Raw genomic sequence first — 13,670 nt, forward strand, 5'->3', positions numbered from 1 at the left:
TTGGCTAAATGTACAAAGCAATATGTTTTTTGCTGACTAGACATAGACAAAGTGTTATCATCTAACCTTTAGGTGAGGCATGGCTTAGGCTCTTCTAAGAGTACATCCAAAGTGTAGCCAGGTGTTTAATAGGAAGCTAAGTGAATAGATAAGACATGAGTTATGACACTATTGAATCATAGTAAAATATAAGGTCAATTTGACCCTCTGGCAGGGTCTGCTAGTGCCAACTATGAACAACCACTTCTAGGAAGCAGAGTTGGGAAGTTTAAAAATTTGAACTTAGAAACAAAATAGAGCTGAGTACAAAGATGGCTGCAGTTACATCTCAAATAGCAGGTTGTGAAATAATCTCCCCATACCAGGATGTCATCCATGCAATAGTATATATTAAATACTTTGATAGTTACAGCAGCCACAGCCTCTTGGTAGAGGGTGGGGCTGCTAGTCATTCCCTGAGGAAGAACTGTCCATACCTTGAGGCTGGCCCAGAGTTGTTAATGGGGGTAATGAAAACGCAAAGCGTTCAGTGTTGAGGACCAGAAAGAAGAGGACCAGAAAGAAAGAAGGAAGGAAGAAAGAAAGAGCGAGCAGTCCTTTATCTATTGCCAATAGAGGGACATTGGAAGGAATGGTTGACATAGGGCACCCCCTTTGGGAAGAATCCCAGACTTGCATGATTTTATTCCCCTTAAATCTTGTAGTGGTCTTCACCCTGAGCTTTTTTTTTTTTATAGCGAGCACAGGGGTGTTCCATGGACTGTGGGAGGAGTGAGTGTGTTGGAATAGAAGCTGCTGTTTAACAGCAGCCTAAGAATTGGGGATGATGTGGAGGAGAGTTTTAAAGGCTTTGGGGGTATAATTTTCTTTATGGATATGATCGTCTATCCTGTTGTGAGTCCTTCCTGGTTGGGTAGCGAGAACCACTTTTAGAACTTCTGTGATGTCTCTTCCTAGAAGATTGGTGGCTATGTAGGCTGTTAGAGGGCATGTTAGACCAGTAGTTCCACAGCGTCTTCCTGTCTTTAAGCTTGTTTAGTGATGAATGTTTGGGAACAGACTCGAATGCCTGCAAGTTGGGGCCCAGGGTGTTAGTAATTAGGCAGCCTGCTTCTGGGTTGCCTAGCAACCTCTCATGTCGTGTTACAGGCCAGGTAGCCACACCTGGCAGGCATGCTCCTTAAAAGGACCAACCTGCCACTTTGTCTCTCTCTGCCCTTGCCCTCTCCTCTTTCTCTGTTGGGGAACCCCCCCCCGTTCACCCTATCATGTCTTGCTCTCTCCTCTCTCCATCTAATAAACCTCTTTCATATAAAATCTGCTGTACACATCATCGTTTTCATTGGTGCTTCCGGCCATGAAGGGCTCTCCTGGTAGCACCTGGTCTGGTCATGCCAGGACCTCTTTAATTGGACCATGATGCCTGCAACAGATTTCTCTCAACTGCCCTGCCCTTACCACACACACCTGTTCCTCTGCTCAAGGCTGCTTGGACTTGGCATCCGAGGTGCTCCCAGGCCCGGGAAACAGCGAGTACACTCACGCCAGACACTGAAACTGCGGCTTCATGCACAGACACAGCCTGCTCCTAAACTATTGCTGTTAAGTAAGCAATACTTAACTACTGACCCTGCCCACACACAGGTGGCTTTAAACTGTATCACTGCCTCAGGCCCCAAGGGGGATATTTCAAATGTCCTGCAAAGCGCCTGCCAGAAGAGGCCATCTTGCAGAGGAAGGGTTTCAGTTGTGCAGACTTGAAATGAGCTGTGCCACGCAGACACACAGTTTTGAACCAGGCTGAAACAACCCTGACCACCAGCTAGCACCTGGTCTCACTGTGCCGCCACAGTTGCGCACTGCACATGGCAAGCCTCCATGTTGACTTCGAAATAGAGAAGCCCCTCCATGCGCTTGATCCTCCCCTATTCCTACAAAACTCCAAGCCATGCATTCTAAAGACTGGCTCTCAATATTTCTGACCTCTAAGGTGCTACTTCCAAGCTTTTAAAAATCTTTTCTTCCTGATTTCTGTACACTCTGCTCTTAATATATATATTTTTAAATGCTTTAAATTCTTGTCTAATGATTTATATAATTTTCTCATTTATAAGACTTCCTTAATCATAATTAATTCTCTAGGACAACAATAAGCCTCATTTTAAAATATGGATTTTTCTAAAAATTCAGAGTTATGGTTTACAATATATATAATTCAACCCTGGCTCAATAATGCTAAAATTTCAAAGTTATAAAGCTCTATTCAAATTAAGCTAATTTAAAATGTATGTGTAACTGCCTATGTCTTTATCAATTCCTAAGTTAATAAGTGCTGTTTCTCCTGCCATGAGCTACCTATGATTGAGATTCACCACTAGGCTTTCTGGCTAGTAAAGTTAGCTATAATAAATTCAAATGTAATTTTAAAATTGCTTTATACTGTTCTATAATACTGTTGGTTTTAAAACTCATAACTCAGGTTACTACGTTCAAGTTTTTGCCAATACTCTAAATTAAGATCTATTAATTTTAGAGCCATTTATTTATTTTAAAACTTGATTGTTGTGCTATATCTTTACTATCAAAAGGTTAAAATATGCTTGGTCTTGTTTTCTAAAAATGGTATTATTATTAATCTATAGTATAACCTTAGATTCTTATAAGCTATGAACGTTTTATGTACTAAATCATACAGAAAACTGTTATGCTCTCACTTTAATGGACTATAGGTATGACTTTTAAGGCTCCATAGTGAATGCAAGTTAATCGTCAGGCATCTCATAGATGATCAAGTTCTCTAACATGTCCAAAAATATATTTATAGTCCTACAGACACAAACATGGTCTCACTGCCATCTTTAATAAACAGCAGAGAATGGTCCTTGAGTCACCATACAGGAGTTGGTAAACATAATAAGGGAAGAGCCTTCCCAAAAGGCTCATCTACAGCAAAAGCTATGCTTCAGACCTTGGCTTCTGCTCTGAGGCTGTTGGCATTCCCACACAGAAAAAAAACAAAAAGCAAACCAAGGTTTGCAATGCCCCATCCTGCCAGGGTATAGCCAAAAGTAAATTCCACCAGGTGACTGTTTCCAGTGCAGCCAAAGGGGATGCTGGGCCTGCAGCTGCCTCAAGCTTTGGTGCCTGCCAGCAGACTGGCCTCTGGAACTTAGAATGTTCCCATGCAGTTTCGTCCTCTATGCCCAGACATGGAGGCTCAGCCAGCACAAGAGCCACAGACACTTCTAGCCTTCCAGCTCCTTGGCCTGGTGGAGGACAAATGGCTCCTTGATTCAGCGACCTCTACCACCCTCGCCCAGCCCAGGATAACATTGCAGGTCTGTTTTGGCCTCACACTGGGTCCCATGGACTTGTTGCCAACTTCTGTCTTGGGAGACTTCTGATGCCTTCTCAGTTCTCTTCATATGCAGGAGACCAGGCCTTAGGCTTGAGTCCTAGAGTTGCTATTGTCAGGCCTAGAAACAATATGCCTTGTTGCCAGACTCAGGAAACAGGCCTGAATGGAACCTTTTACCATCCTTTAGCTAAAGGACATAAATGTTCATAGAGGTTTCACCTATGTCTCATGGTAAATAACTAAATACAAAGGCTCACCCCCCCAAAAAAAAAATTGTTGTTTGAGGGTCTAAGAAAATGTCTTGAGGTTGGTAAACGCAAGTTGTAAGTGTTTGAGAGTCTAAGAAAGTGTCTTAAGGTTGGTAAATGCAAGTTTTAAATGTTTGAGGGTCTAAGAACGTGTCTTAAGGTTGGTAAATACAAGATATAAAAGTTGCAAGGGCTAAGATGATTTAAGGTATCCTAAATAGGTAAAAAGGCTTAATATTTCCTCCTGTTGCTATGCTATGTTGACTGCCCAGAGCTTTGGCCTTTATCAATAGAGCTCTGATTTATTAATCTAACTCTAATACAAAAACATTCCACTATACCACCCACTATCATGGTTCCAAGCTCAAGATTTTAAATCTCCATAATGTGTATTTACGCTAAAGGTTAAGATCAAGTGAGCTTCCCCTTTTGCATCACAAAAGGTTTCTGCCTTTTCAGAGCTCACCTTAAAGAATGCTTACGCTGTTAACACAAATGTGTATGTCAACTGCCTTTTCTACAATGTATATTTCAGTGCACATTCCAGTTGCGATACTAACATCTCTAAAGTTTTATCTCCTTCATAAAACTTAAAAGTAATTCTTCTAAGCTGCAGGAAATCCACCTGAATTCACCTCTCAGGTCAATTGGGCTCTAGATAAGTACTTATTGCCTATCTCAGAGGGTGGGATTCCTCCCCTTTCCCGGGTTTTGGGACTTCCCTTTCCTGACTACTTGATTGCTATCTCCTACATGCAACACTGGATGGATTGGTGGTCCCCTCATTGTCAGTATAAACGCCTCTCTTGGTAGGAGAAGATTGACCCCTGAGCGTCTAGTAATTTCCTAGTACCTTCTGAGATGGAGGAACCCCCAACCACAGTCTTCACTGGCCATGGTTGACCCATTTTGCTGACCTCCATTTAGGACTTCCTCTTTCCTTTGGTTGAGATTTTTATTTTCCCCTTCTATGTGCACAGCCCCACCCCCCACCCCCCACGCTTGTCTATGAAAATCCTAGTGCTAGGTAAACTGTGTGGCAGCTGTGCCCTTGGTCTCTGGCCAACGCTGATGAGTTGTTGGATCAGGTAGGACCATACTCTACTGAGCCAAACCTTGCCTTTGGGATGCCTCTGGCAGGTCACTGACTCCTACCCTTCCAACGGAAATAGTCCATTTGTTCGTTCTCTTCTAGAGAATTTCAGATTTCTACACCTAGTGCCCACTTTAAGAGCCTCTAAGTTTACACACTTCTGTGACCGAACTTAGCCTCAATTTCCTTAGCTGACAGATCCAAAGCAAAGCCTTTTTAATTACTGCCAGTGATTGGGTAGATGGAGGTTCCCATGTTCAAGTCTCTTTGATCCAAACCTTCCACCTCTGTTCGCTCTCCCAAAAGTTTTAAATGTACACCTAAAGGAATTTTCTCCATAACCTATTTAACTTTGTCTTCTGCCTGTATACATGTTCCAGTATTCTGCCAGACACAGATGTTTCCAACATCCACACAGTGCCAAAGCAGCTACCACAAGTGTTCAGTCTGACCTCACAGACTTCCATCAAGCTGGACCTGCACTTTCCCTCCCAGCCATGGATGTTCTTACAGACCCTGGACAGCATCAAAACAGCCTGTTCTTCCTGGACTTGGCCAGCATTTCAGCCTTTTGACCTCCCTGCAGCGCCCCCAGTGTCAATAGAAAGTAGCTAGAAGAGAATCTACACCCAATATTCACTTATTATTAACAAAAGGCTGGAATGGTGTGCTTCAGGCCCAGGACAAGTAGCTCCTGGTTCTCCCAGCATTGTTCAGTCCCCACCTGCTGCCTTACATGGCTGGCAACCCTCTACCCTAAACTTTCCAGGTCAGGAGCTTTCCCTCCTCTTAACCATGTAATCTGGCCATTTTGTTGCTATTATTTTTTTCTCTTTCTCTTAACCCCTTGCATGGCAACCAAGAGCTGCTTCCAATGTACCTAAATTTGTATACTTTAACTTGTCTTACATGAGAAGCAGCCCAAGCTCCTCATTTTTTTAATTATAGAAAAAGGGAGGAATCTTAGTATTTAGGCAGCCTGCTTCTGGATTGCCTAACAACCTGTGATGTCATCATGTGTCACCGGACAGGTAGCCACATCTGGCAGGCATGGTTATATTAAAAGGACCAACCAGCCCCTTTGTCTTTCTCTCAGCTTTTGCCCTCTCCCCTTTCTCTATTGGGTTGCTCACTCTCTTCCCCCTATCATTTCTCACTCTTCTCTCTCTCTTCATCTCCATCTAATAAACCTCTTTCATATAAAATCTGCTATACACATCATCACTTTCATTGGTCCTAATACAGGGATTAGCTGACAGTCTTGTGGGATCTCTTGTCTTAAAATTGTCTTGTCTGCCCCAGTATCAGTAAGGCATTTTAATGGCTTGTTATCTATTTTATGATGCTTTTTGTCCCGGAGCCTTCTGAGATGCTGGACACCCATAAGGCCTCTATGGAAGCAGTTTTCCCTCTTACTGTTGTTCAGTAACAGGGCTGAGGGCTGACCCCTTTTTAAGTTCAAAGGCTCTAGTTGTTTGCCATCTTTATTATAACAGGTGAGACAGTCTTTTTATTTTTATTTTTTCCAGTGGTAACCCTTGTGGCACTAGGGGAAAACTGTCTTAGGGGCATTGGGGTTCCTCATGTGGAGGGTCTTTTTGGGTGTTCACTTTTCCAGTGTCCTTTTCTCCACATTTAAAGCAGACCTCTCCTGTTTTATTGCTGCTGCTAAGGCCTGAGCTACAGAAGCAGCCAGATTTGACGCTGTTCCTGTCGTGGGCAGCCACAGCCCACCTATCATAGTGGTGATCTTTGAGACCTTGGCAGGCTAGCCTGGCCTCAGAAATCACACCCTCTAAGATGATGTTTTTAAGAAAGTGGTCTCTGGCTTCAGGGTCAGGAATTTTTCTCCCTAAGCTTGTTTTTGTTCTAAGAACAAAGTCTGGCAGGGCTGTGTAATTGAGATTAGCACCTCACTCCAACTCAGGCCAAGCTCTGATGGTGTGCAGGGGTGTCCTGGCTTATCCTGGGGCTCTGAGATCCCCGGGCATTGCTGAGGCCACTGGATGGGATTACTGTTTACCTTGGGGACTGGAGAGATGCCTCTGGTTAAGAATAACTTGCTGCTCTTTCAGAGAACCTGGGTTCAGTCCCAGCACCTACATCAATGGTCACTGTGCTGCTATCACACTAGAGGTTAAAATTTTTTTTTTCCTGGAGTAATTTAAACCAAGAGTGAGCCCAAATTTGAATTCTCCACTTCTTTGTCTTCAGCCTGTCCCTAATAAAACTCTTTGCTTTATATTTATTGAACAGCATGGGAAACATGGTATGGGAAAGGAATGAATTTCTTAATTTTTTATTATAGTTCACAAGGAAAGAAGTTACTTTATCTATTGACCCAGACTATCACTCAAAATCACAAACATTACTTCTAACTACAGGTTACAACTGGTGTCTTCCAACATTTATGGTGGATACTTGTTTGTTTTTAAGGTGCATTTATTCTAACCGGCTGCTTTCAGTAAATGATTAGTACAACATACACACACATTTATTCTGGGTCAGGGGCATAGGAGAATATAGTTCCAAGTTAAAGCTCTGCATTGAGCTTAGATTGTAAAAAATGGATTATGTAGATGTCCAATGCATAGCAAGGTTGCCTACATTGTTTTCTTAAAGGCTAGTTAAGCTGAAGCAGACTTGATCTCAGGCATATTATTAACTTGGTCAGAATGTCAGGTGAAAGATCATTTTCTGAAAGCAAGAGGTATTTTTATAACCCAGCACTTAGGAGGCAGAAGCAGGCGGATCTCTGAGTTGAAGGTCATCCTGGTCTACAGAGTGAGTTCCAGGACAGCCAGGGCTACACACAGAAACCCTGTCTCTAGAACAAAACAAAAATCCTTTGAGCCTCCAAAATCCTGCCTAGGGTCTCTGCGACACTAAAATGTGAATCTGGAGACGTCCATGTCTGCTCTTGAGTGTGCAGCGCCCACTCTCTGAGCACATCTTTCTGCTAACCCCCTTTACATCTGTCTTTAAATCTCTTCCTAGTAAACTCCAACTCTGTTTTATATTAGCCCATCTTGAAGTTCTTCTCAGCAGTGAAATCAAGAATGGCAACTTCAGGACTAGTGAGATGGCTCAGCAAGTCAAGGCACTTGTCGCATGTGACCACCTGTGTTCAAGCCATGGGAGCCATATGGTGGAAGGGAAGAGAGGACTCTCCAAATCCTGTAAATTGTCCTCTCACCTCCACAATGACGCCATGTAGCTCTTCTGCTACATACACACGCACAAAAAGGTAAATACTTATATACTTACATACATAAATGTACCAAAACAGGTGTACTTCTTTCCCAAATAGGATCTCTCTATGTAGCTTTGGCTGTCCTGTAACTCAGTTTGTAGACTAGGCTGGCCTTGAACTCAGGGATCTGCCTGCCTCTGCCTCCTGAGTGCTGAGACTAAAGTAAGTCATGACCACCATGCCTGGCCTAATAAAAAGTTTTTAAAAAGAGTATGCCAATTTCAGCTGAGTGGAGGTCTTTGAAAGAAAGACCTCCAGCTGCTGCAGCGGCCAGAGCAGAATGCCATCTCCAACACACAGCAGTGTTATAAAAGGAAGGCATCGCTGCACGTGCTAGTTTAAGAAGGAAGTAGAAAGGCAATTGTTAGGGACCAGTGGTGGGACGCTATGGAGACACAAGAACGCTTGGACCTTGGAGTTTGGGGCTAACCTGGACAATGCACTTCAGTGGTAGAGAACATGCACTTGGTATGTAAGATCCTCGACGCAATCCCTAGCAGGGGGCCTGGTAGTGGACGCTACGTTTGGTGGTGGTGGCTGGTGGGTTTCTGCTTGACCCAGTTCTGAGGATGTGGACGTTCTTACCCTGTGACGAGCTTAAGACTTGTGTGCCCTCCACCCCAGCATGTATATTTTAGCTCAACCAAAAAGTGAAGATTTCGTGTTTGATGGTGGGAAAATTGTCTCATCTGTCACCAAGAGAAATACTAAAAGGAAGGCAAGAGGAAAGTTGATCAGTCCATTTTGACCAATGTGACATGGTACAGGGTAAAGGAGACTGACCTGATAGTTTTACTTTCAGGTGTATACCCTAGAGAAAGACCTGTCAGGGCTCTAGGGTGTAGCTCAGCTGGGAGAACGTTTGTGTAGCTTATACTCCCGGCGCCATTCAAGCAGGGCATAGTGGCACACACCTGGAGTCCCAGCACTCAGAAGGATCAGAAATTGAAGGTTATGCAGGGAGTTCACGAGTGCATGAGAGCCTTTCTCGAACAACAACAAAAACAAACAAATAAAAATAAAACCCAGACATTTGTGCAAAGTTTAGTAGTGTAAACGAAGAGAGAAATTTAAAACAATTTAATGCTATGTAGTAGATGGGGCACAGCCCCATGCTATTTAGCCATTATGAAATATGAAATGATGAAATGCTATTTAGCCATTAAACGATGTTATAAATGTTTATTTGCTAAATCCACTTATGAAGAGTGTTGTACAATCCCATCGTAAACCCCAGGGGGTATACCTTTCTTACATACATATGCACAGGAAATAACCAGGTACACAATAACAGCAGCTAGACTGTAGATCATGGGTGACTTAGTTCCTTCAGGCTCTTTATTCCGTGGCTTCTGTTGCTTATGTGGTACTGTAAGGAACTTCACAGCGGGGCAGCAGTGCTGAGGGTCAGCCTTTCTCCCACATCTGTTCTGCCTCATCCTCACATCTGCCTTCCAGGAGGATGCTAAGGAATGCTCTCCAAGGATTTCATGTTTTATAAAATGAACCCTGGTAGGGATTGAACCCACCGTTCTGGTGACCCCACGAGCACAGCCTAGTCTACATGTTTAAAAACGGGTGAGGGCCTATCTACAGCTTCCCTGATGCTGTATTTGTCAGATCTCACCCTCTGCCGTGCAAGGGCTGAGAGAAACATAGCTTCTCAGGAGGTTCACAGCCATGATCTTCAGCGATTTGTGCAGAGGAAGGTGGTTCCCAGGATTTCCCATAGCCATCCACTTGGGGGAGTTTGGATTGCCTGCCATCTCCCATTTCCTTGCAAGGAGCGCTGGTGCTCAGTTGCACTGGGAAAGGCAGTTCTCCTGGCTTAGCTATGTTGGGTCCCACGTTCCCAGCCAGTGCTGAGCAGATCACAGGTGCACACTGCTCCCTCCCTTGTGGTATGAGGCAAAAGCACACCACAGGCACACTGCTACAGGCTCACCGATCAGGCACATCCCTGAACTCAGTGGGTGGAGGCAAGCTCCCTGCACCAGCCATTGGGGGCTCCTCCAGCTTGGGTTCCCTCCTGGCCTACAGATCCTGCAGGTCCCACCTCTGACCTTGAGTCTTTTCCATCTGATGGGCAGACAGGGGATTTAGATCATCAAGTGGGTGCTGAGGCCTCCAGCTCCACTGACCCTAAGAACAGAACTAGCTTGGGTGTTACTGTCTGCTCTTTACTCTGTGGTGCTCCCGTGACAAGTGCTGCCACCCTTGTGGTGTCTTGTAGGCATTATATAGTTTTGTGTCAAAGTGAATTCATACAGAAAAAGGACTGTCCCCACCTCACCCCCACTAAGATAATACAGAGAACAGTATAGAAGAAGGCAGAAATACTGAAAAAAGAGGGCTTGATCTCTTGCAAGAAGAGATCTCTGAAGTCATGTAGTAGTTGTGGCTTCCTGGCGCCATTTTACACAAATTTCTCTGAAGGTCTGGACTTGTCTCCCTGTCTGACCAGGGGCCTGAAAGAGAGGCAGGGGACTGACCATCATTGTAGCAAGAACCTTTACTGTAGTACCAGCACACACATGCACCCTGTTTTTGACGGCCCTGAGAACCTGTCCCTAGGGCGGCAGCAGGAATGGGTGCATGATTTCAGCTACCCTTTTCTTTAGTTCTCCCTGCATCCAAAACAGGGGGCTGCGCTGCTCAGGGGAGGTTAGAGTACCTGCCTCAGGTCACACAACTCTTGGAAAGTGTCACACAACTTTCCTGGAAAGTGAGACTCTATCCCCATAGCCCCAAACCGAGGACCCAGAAGGGCGCGAGGTGCACCCCACTCTGCTGAACCTCAAAGTCCATGCGCGTGAGGTCACTGTGCTGTTTCATTACTAGGTAAGAGACCCAAGTAGCTCCTCCTGGACCTTTCAACTGAGACTCAGACCTGGGAAGGCCTGGGAAGCTGATTTGCAATGCTTCTGATTTTAGGGAGAGGGCAGGCTTTTCTGTTTTACGTTTCAAAAAGAGAGTTAAGAAAAAGTAAACGTAAGTGATTGTCTTGCAGAAGCAACCAAGTGCACTCCAGATCATGAAAAGAATAAAAACCGGCCACAGGCTTTTGTCTTTATGCTGAGTCCATCCCCCTACAACACAACGCACAGCCTCACCGCTCTCCCACCGTGAGCCCTCCTTCCTTCCTTTTCTCAGGAACGAATTTCAATACCTCACCAGCCTCTGCTCCTCCCTGATCAGGGACTGGCTGACCCCCGGTCCCCTGCCACCAGGATTTCACTGCCGCGACCCCTCCCGAACCGCCTGTCACGCCACTGGGCAGCCAGGGCCACTGGGACCATGGTTGCCCAGGGTGAGCAGGCTTGGCATTCAAAGAATACTCACTTGGGACATTTGCAAACGCGCCTTCGGTTCCCTGGAAGAGGAAGAAGAGAGAGTGAATGCGGTCTCCAGCGACCCTCATGGCTTCGTCTGCTCCAGCCACTTGAGCATCACAGCTCTTCAGAGTTGGAGTGCGCACTACTTGGCTGCCCTCAAGTTTCAGTTAAACATAAGACATATTTCAGTTAAAGTAAGACATTTTAAATTCGGTTTGGTGGCCTATGCCTGCAGTCCCAGCACTTCCACATGGAGAGAGGCAGAAGGATCACAGCGGCTCTCAGGGCTACATCTGGCTGTGCTAGCTACTGACTTAGCTGCTCCAGGCGGTCCTGGAAGAGAGCTCTAAGTTCCCAGGGGGTGGAAAGGGCGGCGGGGTGGCCTGGCTGACTCCAGCCTGCAGGAAAGAAGCAGCTGCACCGGTCCCGCAGGGCAGCCGGAGCCCCCTCCCCCAACCTGAACTTCACCTCCCACGAGGGCTGTCTGGGGCGAGCACACCGCACAAGAGTGGGCAGACCCCTCCCGGCGGGGCCTCCGCAGGACTTACTGTGGTAGCAGATGAGAGTGGTGACCAGGGACAGCAGAAGGACCCCGCAGAGCCCGGCCAGGGGTGCCCAGATGTAGATATCACAGGCGAAGTCCAGTCCCTTCCGCTCCGCTGACAAGAGCCGAGTGGGTGGGATTTAGAAGCGCCCGGAGACAGCCCCCGCCCCGCGCCTCTCCCGTCCAGGTCTCCCTCCAGGATCAGGATGTTCCCTGGCGAGTCACCCCCAGGCTGTCTGCCCACCCCAGCCACGAACCGCGAGGTCACCTAACCTGGGCCACTCGCCCCGGGCCGGCAGGCTTCTGGTCGCAGGGGCCGGGGTGTCTCTGTAGGGGGAACTGGCGGGGGTGTTGTCGGCGCCGGAGAGGTGCGCGGCTCTGTGGGGCGACAGGGTGCCTGCGGGTCAGGCTGGAGCGGGGGACAAACCAGGCCTTTCCCGCTTAGCCTTACCCAGGAGCCTCTTCCTGGCTTTCTGCTAAAGGAAGAAGAGAGCCCTGGATGCGTGCTGGACCACTCTACTGCTCACGCACGTGGGGCCAAGTGTGACTTTGGGCCAGGGCGTCCGTCTTAGCAGCCGTGGCCCTCCAACAACCCAACACCGGAGTCAATCCCAGGGCTCTGCCCTCGGGTCAATAGGGACGGGGACACACGCCTCCAGACCCCATCCCAGATCCAGAGCAGTAAGAGTCACTTCCAATCTCACCGGGCACGCAGCCTCAGCTTTCTGGTCTGTGAAATGGGCACGGTGTGGAGGTAGCCCGTTTAAGAGGGGGGAGGGCATCTGTGTGTGAAACATGTTCAGATGTGACCCCTAACGCCCGGGGGGGGGGGGGGGATGTCTCAGCGTCCAGACCTGACAGGAAGACCGGCAGGAGACGGCTGAAGTACACAACCGCGTTGCTGATGGAGCTGCAGAAATAGTAGCCTTCCTGTTTCTTGCTGAACCCGCTCACGGTGAGGATGTACTTGTCGCCAGTCTTCTTGGCAGAGAAGTATTTCGCGTCCTGCTTATCAATGCCTTTGGGCTGGCCCATCGAAGAGACGTAGGCGATGAACTTGAGTTTAGGGGGTTCAGAGCTGCCATCCTGGAAGAGCCAAGAGCATCCCTGCGAGGTGGATATCTGCACCTCACATGCCAGCTCCACCTTCTGGCCAAGCTGGACGGCCGACTCCTTTGACGATATTTTGATAGATCCAGAACCCTGGAGCCCAGGGAGCACACCTGCGGGTGCCAGGTAAGGAGGCTGAGTAGTGAGTCTCCATCCCTCGATGTGCTCCCGCCCCTGCCCTCCCCGGGATCATCAACTCACCCAGCAGCAGGGTCAGCGACAGAAAGCAGGCCACCCGTGAGGCCATGGTGAGCTCCTCGCCAGCACCTCAGGTCAAGCTAGGGCGCTAGGGGAGGGGCCAGGGAGCAGCGGGGCATGGTGGGTGAGGAAATTGCACCCTTAGCCAGCTGCAGACAGAGCTGATTTCGCAGTTGAGGATATGATGTCACCTGAAGTCCCCCCTAAGAAGTTAGCCTCCTTTTCGTGGTTATCACCTCCCAGGGGCCAGGGCACTGAGAAAGAAGCCTTGCAGAGCAGCTGGGAGCAGGTGGAAACCTCGGGTTTCGGGGAGAGAAAATGCATGGAAAGGGGCCCCTGGGAATTGTTTTATTGCAAGAGTGGCTAAAAGAGAAAAGAGAAAGATTAGTTTGGTTTTTGTTTTTGTTTTGTTTTTCAGAGCTGAGGACCGAACCCAGGGCCCTGCACTTGCTGGGCGAGCACTCAACCACTGAACTAAATGCCCAACCCTGAAAGATGAAATCTTAATAAACTAAAGTGCAAGGGACAGGG

At 47.2% G+C, this 13,670-nt stretch overlaps 1 protein-coding gene across 1 annotated transcript; it reads right to left on the reverse strand.

The window, feature by feature from the left end:
* Window positions 1-9,114: 9,114 nt before the first annotated feature.
* On the reverse strand, window positions 9,115-13,293 carry Cd8a (CD8 subunit alpha). Its single transcript, XM_021658977.2, has 6 exons — window positions 13,143-13,293; window positions 12,686-13,054; window positions 12,105-12,209; window positions 11,836-11,946; window positions 11,295-11,325; window positions 9,115-10,420 (listed from the first exon to the last, which is right to left on the reverse strand). Exons 1-6 carry the CDS (start codon window positions 13,186-13,188, stop codon window positions 10,369-10,371), a joined length of 714 nt encoding a protein of 237 aa, XP_021514652.1. The 5' UTR covers window positions 13,189-13,293; the 3' UTR covers window positions 9,115-10,368.
* Window positions 13,294-13,670: the final 377 nt, after the last annotated feature.

This window comes from Meriones unguiculatus, chromosome 5 (assembly GCF_030254825.1).
Source record: "Meriones unguiculatus strain TT.TT164.6M chromosome 5, Bangor_MerUng_6.1, whole genome shotgun sequence".
Taxonomy (NCBI): Eukaryota; Metazoa; Chordata; class Mammalia; order Rodentia; family Muridae; genus Meriones; species Meriones unguiculatus.